Source organism: Microtus oregoni, unplaced genomic scaffold (genome assembly GCF_018167655.1).
Source record: "Microtus oregoni isolate MIOR12 unplaced genomic scaffold, Mior012 000091F_ref0000469, whole genome shotgun sequence".
Lineage (NCBI taxonomy): Eukaryota > Metazoa > Chordata > Mammalia > Rodentia > Cricetidae > Microtus > Microtus oregoni.
The window spans coordinates 2,625,536-2,643,377 of record NW_024544600.1 but is presented as its reverse complement, the minus strand read 5'-3'; the positions used below and the strand labels follow the sequence as shown (position 1 = coordinate 2,643,377).

Below are 17,842 nucleotides of genomic sequence, written 5' to 3'. Positions count from 1 at the left end.
TTGTAGAGAAGTTCTGTTTGTAGAAGCAGACCCGTGGCTCGGGCCCGAGTTCTCTTCAGGTTGCGCCCGGCAGGCGGTGTGCCGGGCTAGGACAGCTCTAGAGCGGGGTTGCAGTGATAAATCAGGTGTCACCCTGGCCTGAAGGAGGTATTTCCTGACAGCATCTCGCAGGTAAGGCGCTCTTTGTCCTCCTGCTTCAGGTGGCTCCGTGTGTGGGGGTGGGCAGTGCCCGAGGTGGCTGAACTCTTTCTCAACTGTCTGGCCTTGGTGTTCGTCTCTTATCCACTCTTCCTCTAGGCAAAGTGGTGGAGGCCGGGCCCTGGAACGCACAAAAGACTAACTGATGGCTACTGTTCGCCTTGTCTGCTCGGATGGTCCCAGGAAGGCTTGCAAGCTTAGTTGGTTCAAGGTGCTGGGAATAAAAGCATCCTATAAGCTGATCTTACTGGGCTGGGTTCCTCCTACCTACCTTCTGGTGTGACTCCGAGGAAGGGAAGGGTGAAGAAGTTGAAATGTGGTGTGGTAAAGCCTTGTGAGTGCTAGGTTTTTGGAGAGAGACCCCAAGAGAGTAGTTTGATCTCTAAGCTAGCCTGAAGGAGAGTTGTTTAAATTGGGTTCGCTTTGCCCATCAAAAGTTGATAAATAGTTGTTAGTTTTATACTTCCCTTGCCCACCACCTCTGCCATCACCACCATCCCCATCAATACTTGTCTGACTCTAGTACCACCATCACCACCGTCGTCACCACCGCCACCATTATCATCACCACTACCACCATCATTACCATCACTACCTTTCCCAGCCCCACCAACACCACTGTTCCTATCCCCACCCCACCCCCACCATCATTACCATCATCACTAATACCACCATCATCACCAGCACCACTACCAACACCCCACACACCATCACTACCATCACCACCATCACCCCCACCCTACTCCACCATCACCCCACCATCACCACCATCACCCAGTTATCATTATCATCACCATCATCACCCCACACCATCACCTCATCATCCAACCTTCACTACCATCACCACCATCACCATCATCACCATCATCACCCCACACCATCACCTCATTATCCTACCTTCACTACCATCCCCCCACACCATCACCCCGCCATCACCACCATCACCCCGTTATCATTATCATCACCACCATCACCCCACACCATCACCTCATCATCCTACCTTCACTACCATCACCACCATCACCATCATCACCCCTACACTATCACCCCACCATCACCACCATCACTACCATCACCACTACCCTCTCCACCCTCACCATCACCTCTAGCCCTATCAATAGATCAGTACCACTATCTCATTTTTCTTTATGGGTTAACTAAAGATGTAAACAAAGTCTTAGGACACCAAGCTGTCACCCACACTAGGACAGCTGAAGGACAGATGCATCATGGGTGTGACAGAAGAGGAATCATCAGTGCACAATGGCAGAGACAACAGCTAATAGAACACAAAGGTCAGAGCCCTTTGAGAAAGACCAGCTAATACAGAAGTATAAGGGAGGAGCTTATACGACGGTGCTTGGTGCTTCTGGTGAAGGCTGGGTGACAGCTATTTCCTTTCACCTAGATTATCTTATCTTATTACTAAGGCCACCAACTCTTCTCCCTGCCTTCACCTGCACCTTCCCATCCTTCCTCAGGGCCAGAGTTGTTTTGTTTGTGATTTGTTTCCTTCCTAGTCTGTTTATAGCCTGAACTCAAGGCTCCTTGGCACACTGGAGCCTGCTTATACCTACTCTTCAGAGCCAGGGTTAAGTCTTGAGGAATTTTGGGAACCGATTGTTAAATGTGGTCAATACTAACAATTAAATTAGGTAAACGTAATTTAAGTAAAATATACTAAAACAAAGGTAGAAAATTCTTGAAACATCTAACTTCTTATTTGACTAATATCTGTGCTCCCAAAGGGTACTTAGAACTATTTTATCTGTATAGCAGACATGTTCTATAATGGCATGCTACTGTACATCTCTGCCAGCTTTACCTAGGTTACTTCAAATTATCCATAGTGGACATATTTACACAGCAAAAACAACAAATAGTACACATTGGGGCTCTAGTTATTGTTCCGTTCCCCCCCCCCCCCCCCCGAGACAGGGTTTCTCTGTGAACAGCCCTAGCTGTCCTGGAACTAGCTCTCATAGATCAGGTTGACCTCGAATTCACAGAGATCAGCCTGCCTCTGCCTCCCAAGTGCTGGGATTAAAGGCGTGCGCCACCACCACCCGGCCCTGTTTTGTTGTTTTAGAGGTCTCATGCAGCCCAGACTGAATTGGAACTCACTATATAGCTGAGGATAACTTTTAATTCCCAATCGCTATGCCTCTACCTCCCAAGTGCTAGGGGTACGGTCATGAGCCATCATGCCTGGCTTATTGAAAACTGATCTTAGAAGTGTGCCGTGTCTGTTGCCACTAAGTTGGAAACAATAAAAACACCAGAAACTTTTTTTTTTGTATTCAAACTTTTCAGAAGTCATTTAGGGTCTTTTTCTTTATATGTGCATGTGTGTTTTTCTGCACGTAGGTCTGTGCACCACATATGCGCATGCTGCCTGCAGAGGCCAGGAAGGGCGTCTGACTCCCTGGGACCGGAGTTCCGTCTGCTTGTGATCTGCCACATGAATGCTGGAATCGAACATGTGTCTTTTGGGAAAGCAGTCAGGGCTCTCAAGCTCTGAGGCACCTCTGCTCACTCAGATTCTTGACAATAGACGTCAACTGGTATTCAGGTCAGAATTACGTTTGGTTGCAGGAGTTGGGGAGGGAATGACACATGAGCTGGTGGAAAAACAGCAATAGCATCCACCCACCTCTTCTGTTCACACAATTTACAATAAACGTATGATCAAAGTTTAGACTCCTGTCTTTCCTGGGTAACTGACTGTTAAATATTTTTCTGACACACAACTGACTTTATTAAAATTCAAGGATTCAGGTACCTTGCTTTGGGCTTCCCCAAAACTGACCGTCAGTACCCAGCCTTGAACCCCAGTCTTTCTGACTGTAGAAACTCTACTCCTCCCACAATCACAAGCAACCTCCCTCAGTCTTGGGGAGCAGATAGACTGCAAGATGTTGGGTCTGCTCTCAAATCCCCGCCTGGTGGAAAAGACTCCTTTTCTTCCCTCCCTTGAGGTAGAACCTACTGGGATGGTTTCTGTCTCTCAGTCCTGATGGCTCAGGACTCCTGACACAGCCATTTGAACCCTGATGCTGACTCTCTAGCAATTCAGCTTGTGCTGCTGGAGTTCCCACAGCCCCACCCCTGGCTGGAAATGCCCTCCCTGCTCCACCCTCCAGAGTTCTTCCTGCTTTTCGATCCTGAGTCAAAGTTCTCTTTTCAAGAAGCCTTCTGTGTGCCACCCACCCCGCCTGGCAGCCTCTCGACTCTGGCCTCCCTTCAGCCTGGGGAATAAAGCTTGTTCATCCTTCACCGAGAGTCAGCTTCAATGGCAAAGAATGGGGCTCCCCCACCAGACCAGAGTAAGCACAGTGAATTAGCTTGTTGAGTATCTACCCGGTGAAGCACTTTGCAGCTCTCTGAGGCATGGGAATGAACCGTAGGAGGATTCAGGTCACAGAGACAATGGCAAGGCTGAGGCTGGGGAAATGCCAGGTGACCTGAACTGATAGGGTGAGCCCTCTTGGAGTGGAGAGATCTGAGCCAACACCATTCCTTGTCCAGATAACAGCAAGACTTCTTTACATTTTCCTTTCTGTCTGTCCCTCCAGGCCAGGTATGTTCCATGAGAAACATGGCGGCCTTTGCCAACAGCCCAATGCACCACTTCTGAGAGCCCCGAAAGAGTCCCAGTGTTGTCAGGATAGAGTCTGAGAGCCTCATGGCCTTCTTCATCCCCAGTCTCTGCTGTTGGTGCCATCAGGCGGGTCCAGCTCTGAGCTGAGAGATGCAGCCAGGCTCAGCTGCTTGTAGTTTCCATTGGATGGCTTTCTTGTTTCCTCTTCTCTGCTCAGGTACTTCCCTGAGCAAATGGGATGTCGTTCTTCATGTCCTCTGCTGGTTTGGTATCCCACTGATCCTCAAGCATCAGCGAAAACCTTCACTTCCTCTGCCCTGGGCTGGGCAGCTGCCCTTCCTTCACTCACCTGCTCATCTGCCATTCATGTATCTCCTGCCAGCTTGTCTGTCCGTCCGTCCATCTCTCCCTCCCCCCTGCGTCCCTCCATCCTAGTTTCATTTGTTTACACATTCTTGTGCTCTCTTCCTCACCTGTCCAAATCCAGAGCCTTACACATGCTATGTAAGCGTTATAACAATCACCTGGATCCCCCATCTCACCCTTCCATTTTTGCTTCCTTCCATTTACGCAACCATCTGCCCACCTCCATCCATCCATCCATCCATCCATCCATCCATCCATCCATCCATTTGACCACTTAGTTATCATCTGTCTTATCTATCCACCTTTCTATACTCCCGTTTCCTCTCTTCCTCCTTGGTACCCCACCTTCCATGCCTCTCTCCTTCTGCCCTTTATTGGTCAACTGCTCAATGCTTCAGTGTCTAGTAGAACACATATCTTAAAGCCGTGTGGAGCAAAGGTTCGGTCCTAAGGAGTGTGAGGGATTTGGAAAGGGAGAGATGAGGTGTAGAAATTAAGGCAGAGGCTGTGAGGCGGACGGGGATGTAGGTGCTTGCGATGAGCCTGGCCTGTTGGAGGCTTGGCTCACCGTGGAACATCAGGGGTGTTGGGCTGGAGAGCGAAAGCTGTATGTTCCCTGGGCTGGAAGCCAGTGGCTGGTTGGTAATCAGACCTAGTAACTGACCACCCATGTTCTTAACCTGGATATGATCCGGCGGTGCAGACAGAGCAAGCACCCTGTTTTTATTCTTACCCCACCTCTCCCAGACCCTGGTGGTGTTGTCAAATGTTTTTACATTTGAAGTGGGATCTTCTGTGTGTCTTTGGACATGTCCCTTTAGCCCTCAGCCTTACATTCCTATCTGTAAACTTAAGAGGTTGGTCTAGAGCCTAGGTTGAGCTTGTGTCTCTTGGGGACCTTCTAGCAGAAGGGAACCTGTCCTTGACAAATGAGGCTTGAATCCAGGCTAAGCAGCGGTTGGAACTTATGAAGCAGCTCCCTTGCTGCAGAAGTTGAGAAGTTCCCTACTCCCCAATCTTCATTCGTAGTGTGGGACTCATTCTCTGTCTCATAGGCTTTGCAGCATAGTTAGGCAACCTGGTCAGACTTCAGGTGCTAACTTACTTGGCTCAACCCATTTACTGAGTCGGACCAAACTCTTACAAGGACACATGACTCAGATGGCCAGGCTAGCCAGGGAGACCAGCAACCAGTCACATGGAAGAGCTCTCTAGAGAAAAAGAATCGGCTTTGTGTAGTATGCTAGGCTTCTGATTGGCTCCCTGCCTACAACCTTGCCTTCTGATTGGCTCCCTGCCTACATCCTTGCCTTCTGATTGGCTCCCTGCCTACATCCTTGCCTTCTGATTTGGCTCTCTGCCTACATCCCTGTTCAGGACCACACGTTTTAGTCATCCCTATCCTCTGCAGTAGAGGCTGTTTGGGTCCCAGCTGTCCTGTATATCATAGCCGGAGTGCTAGGAGACCTCTCTCTGAGGCTTGGCAGGGAGGGACATGGTGGTGTTTAGGGGTTTGGAAGAGAAGAAAGATCCTTTTTATCAGGAAAATTAGGGAAGTCCAGCCTTGGCACTGGGATCGTGTTTCCCACCTGTGCCTGGGGAGGACCTAACTGTCTATTTCTTTCCCATAGGGTTGGAAGGGCCAAGAAAAGACTCAAGGAAACAGTAAGAGGGAAATGTCTGGACTAGCATGAGGGCATATCTATAATCCCAGAGCAAAGGGAAAATTGAGACTGTAGGATCACTGTGACTTCTAAGCCAGCCTGGTTACATAGTTAGAACCTGTCACAAGCAAGCAATCAAGTAGTCAAACAAAATCCTCAGTACTGACCAGTGCCGATGCCTCTGTACCACCCCTCCCTGCCCCACCTTCCACACGACTAAAGAGAAATATGTAGCATTTCTCTAAAGGAAGCCAGAATGGGAATGTTCTAGACTGGGCAGTGAGATGGGTCCAGGACACTCAGTCTGACGTGAGGTAGAGCAGGGAGCCAAAGAATCTTTTCTCTAAGTGTGGACTCTTGTCCTCCTCTAGGCCTCTCCTGGAGCTACAGCTCTTTAGGGAGTCCAGAGCAAGTCAGATGGGTGATAGGAGTTCTTTCCCGCCAGTAGGGCCAAAGATGAAGGGGAAATCAGACTTATGTGTAGCCTCCAGGTCTTTCCTTCCCAATGTTTACTAAGTCAAAATAGAGATTTTTCCAGGTGGAGAATTCTAACCCAGGGCTGTCTTAGCCCGTGTATACCATCAACTCAGTGGCAGTAAGACACAACAATGTGTCTACCTATTGTCCTCTGACCTAATACGATGCTTGAAAGGATGTAGCATCATTTGTGAGGGTTTCTTGGCAAATGCAACTGTCTAGTTCATGAGAAAGCAGGGAAACTGGAACAGAGATATTTCACTAGAGAGTCAATCAAAGTGACTCAAAGGTGTCAAGGTAGGTAGACGGAAGACGGGAGGTAGAAGAGCTGCCCTGGACCCAAGGAGGCTCAGGGGACTGGATGAGTGAGTGTAGCATGAAATCCACAACTATAGTCCGTAGCAGAGAGGGAACACTGTCGGAAAATCCAGCAAAATTCCAGGAACACTTGCAGTTGACTAATCACATTGTTTGTGCCAGTGTTAATTTACTGTTTTGAAAACTGTACCATGCGTATGTGATGTGTGTTCGCACTAAGGGAAACTGGCTGAAGGGTACGAATGCATTCTCTGGATTCTATTTTTTTTTTGCAATTTTGAAATTTATTATTATTGTTGTTAAAGAGACAGAGTCTTATGTAACCCAGGCTGGCCTCAAATTTGCCGTGTGGCTGACCTTGAGGATGAATCCCTTGCCTCCACCTCCCAAGAATTAGAACTATAGGTGTGCACCACCAAGCCTGACCAATTTTTCTTTTTTTTGAAAACTTCTAAGAATCTAAAATTATTTTACAATAAAAAATTAAAAATAGCCAGGCATGGTGACAAGGGATTATAATACCAGTACTGGCATGTAAGCAGTAGAGGCAGAAATGACAAATTTGGGGTCAACCTGGGCTACATAGCGGGTGTCTCGAATAAAGCAAAAACAAAAGAAAAACAATGAACAAACAACAAAAAAAGCCAACTCAAAAACAAAATTAAAAAATAAAAGCAAAGCCAAAAACAAAATAAAAACTGCTCTGAGGGCTGAAGGGTGGGGGCAGGTAGTGAAAGTCTCTAGGAGTGCTGAGAAGCCTGGTCTCCCTGCTGGCCTGGCCCCAGCACTCTAACTCGAACAAAGCTGCTTTCTCCAGAAACCTCCAGACTGGCTCCACCCACCTCTTATAATTATCTCCCCAAGTTTCCCCTGCCTCCTCCACAGCTGGCTACCAGCACTCAGTCTGCTAACACGGTGGAGAGGGTTTACATAGTGTTTATGTAGTGCCCTTCCAAAGTCAAGGCTACTTCCAAAGTAGGATCTCTGAGGGACAGATAAGGTAAGGACTGAGATGACGTCACACTGGACGAGGGGGGCGCTAGATCCAATAAGCACACCATAAGAGACAGATCAAGATGATCAGGTGCGCAGTAAGGCTGTGGGGAGAGAAAAGGAGAGATTGGAGTTTTGTTGCCACAAACCCAGGGACTCCAGGAGAAACCAGAAGCTGGTGGAGGACTGACTGGAAGGATCCTTCCCTAGATCATAGAGGTAGTGTGGCCCCTCCATCTTCTCTGGGGTTACTTGGCTTCCAGACCTGGGGGAATAGGCTTGCATTGTTGAAGCTGCTGAATCTGTGAGGACTTGGGACAGGCACTCATGAGAGGCAGGCCGTCCTTAGTTCTCTCAGGCCTGCACCTTGAAAGGCCTTTTCTTTTTCTTACAGGCCCAAGACTTCCAAGGGCAGAGACAGTCTCTTCCCCTATCTCTCCAACTATACTGTGGGCTCCTGGGGCAAGGCTCATGCCTCTCTCCACAGCCCCGACTCCTCCTCCCTGAAGATGCAACCCCTTAGCTCCACCCTGGCCTCAGCACACAATGAGGCAGTGTGGGGGTTGCCTGGCCCAGTCCTTTCACCTGTTTAGATTGGCATGGGTCTCCCCACCTCAGGGAAGTGTAGGAGACTCACTAACCACATAGTGCTGACTGCCCAGGCCCCTCCTTTCTTCCCTGTTCCCGGGGCAGACTGGAGGGAGGGGCAGATATGGTGCTCACACAGAACATGCTTCTAGGAGGTAGGGGTCCGCCAGGTCTCAGGAGGCAGAGGTGCCTATCTGATACCCATTCTAACTCATTAACCTTCGATGCCTCAGAGAATGCATGTCCTGAAAATGTTACCGTCAGCACCATGGGGATGGGAGAGTGCTGTCACCTTCCTATTCCCCAGCTGGCTGGGCCTTAGTCAGCTCCTTGGCTGTGGGGTCTGTGTCTGCTGACCTTGCTGCATTTTACCTGGGGGACCAGAGTCGGCGCGGGGGTGGGGGGAGGCCTAGCAAGGGTCTTCCCTTAGACTGTGTGTGTTTATCTGACATTTATTCCCTTGTATCTTTATGTTTGTGTTCCCCTTGTATAAGATGGAGGAGCAGGGTGGGAGGGGAGGAAGTGCAGGGTAAAGATGAAGATCAGAGGAGGAGGAACTGGAGGAGTAGAGGGCAGAGGAAGAAGAGGAGGGGGAGAGGTAGGGTGGTGGCAGAGGAGCACTGGGAGGGAGGCTCCTTGGGGTCCCACCAACTGACAGGGGACACAGGGCTTTTCTTGGTCTAGGGTGTTAGGTCACTAACGAAGCTGGGGTTGGACTCCGCACCCAGCTCTTCTTCATGGATCTCCCTAAATTCTGCCTTTTTCTCTAGGAAGGAGACCCCCTACCTCTTACCCAACTCGACAGCAACAGTTTCTAATAGAAGTATCTGTTCCTCAGTCCAAATCCCCTTTGCCTCATGCTGGGGAAATTGAAGGGCTGGGTCAGGCTTGTGGAGAATATTCTCTGGAAGGAGATTAGAAGTGTCTGTCAAGGGTGGGTGGAGCCGGGTGGGGCCGCAGGTTACTCATATCCTCGCTAGTCCTTAGAGCGGCAGATTTGGGGGAGCCCTCAGCCTCAATAGCCTGCCTTAGCATTGTCTCCTGAGCTCTTAAGCCCTGTGGTGGGGAGGGTGTTGACTTCTGCTTTGGTGGCGGGCAGGGTCAGGGGGGGTTGGCTGTCTGAGGCGCTGCTTCCCTTCTGGGAGTAGATGATATTGACACGAGTGTAAGAGCCTCAGCAGGGGCTGTTGGGGCCTGTCTGGGAAGATAGGACATGCCAGGCAGTCCCAGACACGACCACATTCCTCCCAACATGCCTGCTGGGGTCCATGGGACTGAGGGGCTGGCAGGAGGGTGTGGGGGCAGGAAGTGGGTGTTCTGGGAGTTTCTCAACCATGTTCGATACGGGATAACTGAAGCTGGATATACAAACCTCTGAAGCAGAATTAGCTGATGTCTGCTGGCCCTCAGGAACTCAGGAGTCAGGGAACCCTCATGTCCACTTTGGCCATGCCCTTGGCTCAGTCCGGCCTCATTTCCAGGTGCCTGAATTCCTCCTTGATACATGTCTTGGGTGAAGTCCATGGGGGAGCAAGTGCGGGCGACTGAGTCGATTGTCTGTCTCTCACCTCAGCTATCCTGACATCTGAGGGGGATATCTGGGGCTGGAAACAAAAAAGTTTGGCTTCTCCCAGGCATGTATGTAGCCTCACATACTTTGAGACCAAAATACGCTCTAACCCTCTGGCCAGACTCCATGCCACACAAAGGTGACAAAAGTCTTCAACATCATTGTCCCGTTAGACTTCTAGAGCTGTCTGTAGTAGAAGCAGTGGGTGGGTGTCTTTTGCTCCCATTTTTCAGAAGAGCAAACTGAGGCTCCGAGAAGCATCATGTCCGGGCTCTTTCTCAATGTCTTTGGCTGTGTCTGTGAGACCTTTGGTGACTGAGTAGCTAATGTCACAGGTCTTTGTGCAGGTGTGCAGTGGATATTAGGGTCTGTACCCAGGACTGAGGGGAACTGTCTCGAGTCTGAGCCACCTGGATGGCTGAGGCTGTGAGAACCTCTTAAGGATGACTAGTCCTTAGCAGGTAGTGCTGAGGGTGGCCATGCTGGAGTACCTGCAGCTAAATCCCCACTTCCGGCTATGGTGGGCTTCCTCCACATGTAGTAAAGGACCCCCACCCCATTTACTGGGAACTGACGGGTCAGCAGGTTTACCGTGTGGTAAGGCCCTACTCTGTCATCCTACCTGAGCCCAGAGTGTGGGTTCCTGAGTGCTGTGACTCCCAGGGCCTCATGGGAAAGTATAGCCTGCAGGCCCACCCCTCCCCTGATGAATCATGCCTGGCGGGACGAGAAAGCCCAAAACACTTCAAACAATGAGTTTCCAGTAAAATATGACAGACATGATGAGGCGGAGGAGAGGAGGGATCTGATGGGGAGTTGGCGCTAGCCCGTGAGTGATGAAAGCCAAGGGGAATGGAAAACGCCAGGCCCGCCCCCTACTCATGACTATAAAGCCCTGTCATCCATTTCTAACGTACCTGAGCAGCATTCTCCTCTCTCCGCTCTCTGACTTGCTCGCTCTCTCACCTTCCTCGACAACATGACCACCTGCAGCCGCCAGTTCACCTCCTCCAGCTCCATGAAAGGCTCCTGTGGCATCGGTGGTGGCTCTAGCCGCATCTCCTCCGTCCTGACTGGAGGATCCTGCCGGGCTCCCAGCACCTATGGGGGCCTGACAGTCAGCTCCTCTCGCTTCTCCTCTGGGGGAGCCTGTGGCATGGGAAGCAGCTATGGTGGGGGCTTCAGCAGCAGCAGCAGCTTTGGGGGAGGCCTTGGTAGTGGTTTTGGTGGTGGTTTCGGTGGTGGCTTTGGTGGTGGCTTCGGTGGTGGCCTTGGTGGTGGTTTTGGCGGTGGTGATGGTCTCTTGGTGGGCAGTGAGAAAGTGACCATGCAGAACCTCAATGACCGTCTGGCCAGCTACCTGGACAAGGTGCGTGCCCTGGAGGAGGCCAACACTGACCTGGAGGTGAAGATCCGTGACTGGTACCAGAGGCAGCGGCCTGCTGAGATCAAAGACTACAGCCCCTTCTTCAAGACCATCGAGGACCTGAAGAGCAAGGTGGGTCAACTGGGCAGCAGGACCTGCAATTCAAGTTTCCTCCAGTGCTTCAGATCATCCTTAGACTCCTAGACAGGACAGCTTCCAGTCCCAGATCCCTCTCTGAGGTCCTGCACATCCCCGTTAGTGTGGTCAGTGAGAAGATGGTGTCCCTTCCTGCCTTTTCCAACGTTTTTCTAAGCTCCCATTTTTAGCTCCCATGAGACCAATGGTTCCAGCCCTTAACATTTTGCAGAGGAAGAAGTTGGACTGTTGAGAGGGCTGTGACTTGCTAAAGATCACACAGAGGAGGGGCAGAGCAGAGACTAGAGCGCCAGGGGCCCGCCTTCTACTATAGAAGGCGGTTATCTCCAGCAGAAGGGAGGAGGGAGGCTGTAACGGGACCCACCAAGCTAGACACCCAAACCCCTCATTAGCTCGTTAGTCTGGGCCGAGGTTGCCGCCACCCATGAACATTGGCTGGTCTTTCTCTATAGCCAGGCAGACATAGAAAACCCACAGCCACAGCTAATCGTGACCCATATATTTACCCTGGAACCAGAGACATCCTGGTGGGGTTGTGCTTCAGAACCCTTCTTCCCCCTCCTGTTAAACTTGGCTCTAGTGTCTCACATAAATTCCGGAAATTAGACAAGTCTCTGGCAGGAACCCCAGCCAGGCTTATGGATCCATCTGTCTTCTTTTCTTCTCTGGTTTCCTTTTTTTCTAATCCCCTGGGCAAGTTGGGTTTTGTCTCTTGGGAAAGTCCCACCTGAGGTTCATGCCCCTTGGGCTTAGAAAGGAATGTGTGTGTGTGTGTGTGTGTGTTTGTGTGTGTGTGTGCAGACGGCCGATAGGGCTGCTCTGTATGGAGAGGAGGCTCTGGAAGATGGAGGGTGTTTAGTGAGCCCTAGGGGGGCTTTGGAACGCCAAGACCCATCTTAGGTTTTACAGGCGAGTGATAGCAATAAGACCTGAACTTTCCAGCTTTCGAGTCTGTTGACCAGGAGTTGAAGTTCTGGGTTGAAAATGACTATGCGGGGTTGTCTCTCAGGCTGCTGTGGTGAAGAAAAACTCATGGGATGAGAAGAACAGAACTCAAGCAAGGGCAAGAGAGAAGGGCCAGCGCAGGCTGCAGTGACATCTGCCTAGATCTGTTTAACAATTGACCCATGGCCTTTCCATTCTACAGATCCTTGCAGCCACTGTGGACAATGCCAATGTCCTCCTGCAGATCGACAATGCCCGGCTGGCCGCTGATGACTTCCGCACCAAGTGAGTTTTTAGTGTGGTGGCTCAGAGCTTCCAGTGTCTGTAGGGTGGGGCATTTTGGAGCCGTGCTTTCTACCAGCATTGAATTGTGCCAGGAGAACCCCTTGGGGTGCTTGTAAAAATACAAGACTGTTGGGCTCCACCCTGGGAGTTCAGTTATTTGTAACATAGGTGATTCTGATCCACAGCCAGGTGTAAGAGCTATCATTTTAGGGAGAGGTGCTCCACACCCCCTTCACCTGCCCTTAAAATGCAGTAGGCTGTCATATTTGGAGGCCTTGGGTCTTATTGACTGCAGCTGGAAGTGCGTCTTTCAGATGAATGCCTCCTGGTGATTTTTATTCCCTGGACCCTAGGAATGTTCAGACCTAAGCAATCAATGGGCACTGTGTCTAATACTGGCTCTCCACAACAGCCCTGGGTGCCAACCCTGGGAATAATACCCACAGGAAGAGAACAAAGCTTCCAGTGTGGCTGGGATGGATAGCTCATTCCTTTTTCTCTCGGATCATTCTAGGTATGAGACAGAGCTGAACCTGCGCATGAGTGTGGAGGCCGATATCAATGGCCTGCGCCGAGTGCTGGATGAGCTGACCCTGGCCAGAGCTGACCTGGAGATGCAGATTGAGAGTCTCAAGGAAGAGCTGGCCTACCTGAAGAAGAACCACGAGGAGGTGAGAGCCAAACAGAAAAGCCAGCCTAAAAGGGTGAATGGAGAGAAGCAATAGAATGGCAGGTGGGGAAGCAGTGTTCAGGACAGGACCACCTCTCGTTAGAAAGCCCTGTCAGCTGTTAGGCTTCTGACTATGGGACCTTTTCTGCCTCTGCAGGAGATGGCCTCCATGAGAGGCCAGGTGGGTGGAGACGTCAACGTGGAGATGGACGCGGCACCCGGTGTGGACCTGAGCCGCATCCTGAATGAGATGCGTGACCAGTATGAGAAGATGGCGGAGAAGAACCGAAAGGATGCCGAGGAATGGTTCTTCACCAAGGTGGGTGCCAGTTGGAGAGGAAGCTGTATAGACCATATGACTTCCAGGATTTCCTGGTGTGAACAGTGTTCTCTTTTTCACAGACAGAGGAACTGAACCGTGAGGTGGCCACCAACAGCGAGCTGGTGCAGAGCGGCAAGAGCGAGATCTCTGAGCTCCGACGCACCATGCAGAACCTGGAGATCGAGCTGCAGTCCCAGCTCAGCATGGTAGGAATGCAGCTGCGTGCATTGGTTGGCCTTGGACTTCCTGAAGGGGCATGGCCATTCTCAATAATCCACCACCCCATTTCTCTCTTTCACAGAAAGCATCCCTGGAGAATAACCTGGAGGAGACCAAAGGCCGTTACTGCATGCAACTGTCCCAGATTCAGGAAATGATCAGCAGCGTGGAGGAGCAGCTGGCTCAGCTGCGCTGCGAGATGGAGCAGCAGAATCAGGAGTACAAGATCCTGCTGGATGTGAAGACACGCCTGGAGCAGGAGATCGCCACTTACCGTCGCCTGCTGGAGGGCGAGGATGCCCAGTGAGTCTCTGGTCACCCTCTAGTCCATGCCCCTTCTCTTCACAAATGTCCCCCGTATGTCTCACGCCGTGCCCTATTCTGTCTTTGCAGCCTCTCCTCATCCACCCAGTTCTCCTCATCCTCCCAGTTCTCCTCTGGTTCTCAGTCATCCAGAGACGGTAAGACTTTCCTTCCCGTCATGCCTGAGCTCTCAAATACCTTCAGATCTTCCAGCAGATCTAGGACCTAGATTAAGACCTTCTTGGGGGTTGAGCTAAGTGTTCTTACTCAGTATCTCCTATGAGTCTCTTCAGATAGAAACAGCAATTTCGCGGAGAGGACTGGTGACCTTCAACTTGTTCCTCGAATGGGTGTCTGGGTAGACGGCAGTAATGGAAATCAGCACCACGGACAGCACCCTACATAGCCCATCTAATGCATTTGGGTTTAGTTGGACCTTCTAATGCGTTTGGATTTAGTTGAACAGCACCAGTTGAGTGCTCCAGTCTGAGGACACAGACTGTTCATGACAACAAGGTGCCCTAGCAGCAGTGTGTGAGGTGGCAATCAGGACAGAGGGCATCAGGAGACAGTTCACTCCTCAGCTTCTTGGCTTCAGAACACTCCTGTCCACCTCCACTAACGCCTTCTCTCTCGCATTCCCCAGTGACCTCCACCAACCGCCAGATCCGCACCAAGGTCATGGATGTGCACGATGGCAAGGTGGTCTCCAGCCATGAGCAGGTCCTGCGTACCAAGAACTAAGGCTGCTAAGCACAACTCAGGCGTAGGAGGCTCCTGTGTGGACGCAGATACTGCTGAAAGAGCCCCTCTACTGTCCCCACGCACTTCGCCCTTTACTTGACCTGCGTCCCTGCTGGCAATCAATAAAGTTTCTTTCTCTGAGTTGCACAATCACTGTCTCCCTGGTCATTGTCAGAAGTAGGGGTGGGAGAAATGTGGGAAGCGTTGCCTTGGAGCTCAGGCGAGCACCTGGCTCTGGCCTCTGGGACTGGGAGAAAGGACCCTGGGGGCGGGCTTGGCTCAGGTCCCAGGCTGGCTCTCACCATCAGAAGATATAGATGGCTGTGTGTGCCAGGTCATGAGATCTCTTAGGGCAGAGGCGTATTTCTCCATTCATTCAATTGTCCATGTATTTACCAGATGTGGAATGCCTTTAGGTGCCAGACAGTACACTAGGTGAAGGGTCTTTACAATAAAATGATAAGCTTATTATTGTCACCGTCATCACTGTGTGGTCACGGTATGTGTGTGAGTGCATGTGCGCAGTGTAGTATGTGTTTGAGGAGGCTGGAGGAAAACTTTGTGGAGTTGACTCTCTCCTTCCATGGTGGGTTCGGGGATTGAACTTATGTAGTACTTCTCCCTTGCTGAGCCATCTTACTGGCCTTAGGTTAAGGATTCTTAATGATTTTGTGATCCTTTAAAATAACTCTGTATTGTTATCTACAACTTTTCTTTGTATATCCTGTCTCCAAATAAGTAGACATTTTTGTGTGCAATACTAAGGCGTTCGCTAGTCCCCTAAAACTCTGAATCCAAGATAAGGGCTCATGCTTTGTTGGTGGTCTTAGCTCCCTGATCTGAGACTGTCTAGAATTGAGTCTATTCTTATTCAGTTTAGAGAGGTGGTTCTCAGCCTTCCTAATGCTGCGACTCTTTCAGGTAGTTCCTTATGGTGAGGTGACCCCCAACCATAAAGTTATTCTCATAATTATAATTTTGCTACTGTTATGAATTGCAGATATCTGATATGTGACCCTTGTGGAAGGGTCAGTTAACCCCCGTAGAAGTCTTGACTCACAGGTTGAGAACTACTGATTTAGAGGAAATTGATGACCCTCTCCCAGCCTCAGTTTCTATGTCTGTAAAATGGGGATGATGATAGTCCTGTCTCCTGGTTTTGGGGATGCACAACCGGTAAAAACATTGTTCAGCATAGTGCCTAGAGTGCGTGGGCTCAAGGCACAGCTGTGTTAGCATGCTGGGTACCATTCATGACAAGGGCATTTCCAGAGGCTTCCAGCTGGTTTCTAACCTTAGCCCTGCTCTGGATTAGTGACTTTGGGGAGCCTGGCTCTCAGTTTCCTCATTGTACAATAAGAAGGATGGACCCTGTATCTTGTGGTTGACATACAAATCTAAGGAGTAAGTACACTTTACGCTCCAGCTGACTTGAGTCTGATGGGTCACACATGCAACCCGGCACAGGAAGGTGCATCCAAAAGGACCACTGTGAGTTTAAGACCAGACACGGCTCCGTGGTGAAGAGCCTCCCCTTGGTAGATGAGCGACTTTTGCTTTCTTTTATGGCTGACTGAGGAGTAGGAGAGGGAGGAGCATCATCTGGGTACGTGACAGAGATACCAGGGGTGGGGAGGGCTCACTGCTCCCGGCTAGGGAAAGAGTCACCAGCTCTATATCCATTTCAATAGCTTGTTCATCTGGCTGGGTAGAGTTGAACGTGGGGGTGGGGATGACAAAAGACATCATGGACGAGGGAGGAAAAACCTTAGACTTGATAATCCTATGCTTGAATCCTGGGTTCCCACCAGCCTGGAGAATCGGGTCAGGATACTGAATCTGCATTCCTTTTCCGTAAGATGGAGAACAAAAACCTTCACTACACAGCGCTACACAGTGCTAATGAATTAAATGTTTTTATGGAGCCAATGAGCTGAGCATGGTGTATAGTGTTCTGCCCGTGGTAGTTCAAGAGGAGGCATTATTAAGAAAAGGAATGAAGGGTTGTTGGCGTCTGTTGTCCTTACCTACAAATACCAGGCAAGTCACAATTGGCCTGTGAATGAAGCTTCTGATAACTTTTGGTCTGAGTCTTGGATCCCTGCAGGGCTGAGCTGGGGTGTGTCTCATCTGAAAGTGTGCATCCTGGAGCTTCAGGATTGGTACCTTAGGGAGGAGGAAAGGCGAGAGAGCTGTTTCAGAGATGGGGAAAGGACGGTTCTCAGGCCCTTGGATGGTGGGAACCACGTGGAAAGGGGCTTCATGAGATCTAAATGGATGTTGAGCCCCAAGATATCAGGACAGAGTTTCCTGTCAAGTGTGACACAGAATAGAGGAGGTGGTTCACCCTTGAAGGGTCATGTGGGCTGGGTAGAGAACAACACACACACACACACACACACACACACACACGCATTCACTAGTGGAGATGGAAGCCAGAATGCTATGGATGGCTTGTGGGTCTCTAGTCATTACCCTCCCTGTGATATTTGAGTTTATCCTCCGAAGGAACCCGCTTTACAGGAATATGGATGTATGAGTTCCTTAGGTTCTACCGTGCGGTGTGAAACCCTTTGTCCTTGTTTGGATTGCTGCCACTGATGTTCGGAAGGAACACAGGGAAAAGGCAGACTTGCTTGAGGCCACTTGGCTATAAGCAATGCAAGCTCAGATTGGGAACTGGGGGATGGTTAAGCAATGGGCAGGCATCACAGCAGTTCCGGGGTCTCACACGGACACCCTCCTCTCCCGATTTCCACCACCACATTCAGTAGAGCTGACAAATGATTTCTACTGGTGACTAGCTCTTCTTCACAGGTCTAAAAGGCTCCAGCACCCACTGGAGACCTGGGCTCTGTTCCCACCAGTGAAGCCGACCAGAAAAGTGACTCGATAGCACCGCCTAGTGGAAGCAAGAAAGTTGCTTCTCAGAGTCCTGGGGCTAGCCGGATATGGGCTGTAGTGCCACGCCCCTCTAACGTAATTTGGGAGGAGCTACTTTCTCCGCCTACTCTGAACACAGAATGGAGCTTTGCTAGGCAGATGGAGATGATCTCT

The 17,842-nt window shown here is 50.4% G+C and overlaps 1 protein-coding gene across 3 annotated transcripts; it reads left to right on the top strand.

The window, feature by feature from the left end:
- The first annotated feature begins 10,751 nt into the window (after positions 1–10,751).
- On the top strand, positions 10,752–14,891 carry Krt14 (keratin 14). Of its 3 annotated transcripts, XM_041643902.1 has the most exons (9): positions 10,752–10,905; positions 10,984–11,273; positions 12,445–12,527; positions 13,042–13,198; positions 13,355–13,516; positions 13,600–13,725; positions 13,821–14,041; positions 14,132–14,199; positions 14,688–14,891. In XM_041643902.1, the coding sequence occupies exons 1-9, from the start codon at positions 10,755–10,757 to the stop codon at positions 14,783–14,785; spliced, it is 1,356 nt and encodes a 451-aa protein (XP_041499836.1). In that variant the 5' UTR covers positions 10,752–10,754; the 3' UTR covers positions 14,786–14,891. The 3 variants fall into 3 exon arrangements, with proteins under 3 accessions (XP_041499836.1, XP_041499834.1, XP_041499835.1); XM_041643900.1 differs by having other exon boundaries at positions 10,755–11,273; XM_041643901.1 differs by lacking the exon at positions 13,355–13,516 and having other exon boundaries at positions 10,755–11,273; positions 13,621–13,725.
- The last annotated feature ends 2,951 nt before the right edge of the window (positions 14,892–17,842 follow it).

Excerpts from the sequence above, each read along its gene's own strand:
- Krt14 (XM_041643900.1), top strand. The coding sequence starts at position 10,755 with ATGACCACCTGCAGCCGCCAGTTCACCTCCTCCAGCTCCATGAAAGGC. Across the intron at positions 11,274-12,444 it reads TCGAGGACCTGAAGAGCAAG|ATCCTTGCAGCCACTGTGGA; the intron begins GTGGGTCAACTG and ends TCCATTCTACAG. Across the intron at positions 13,517-13,599 it reads AGGAATGGTTCTTCACCAAG|ACAGAGGAACTGAACCGTGA; the intron begins GTGGGTGCCAGT and ends TCTTTTTCACAG.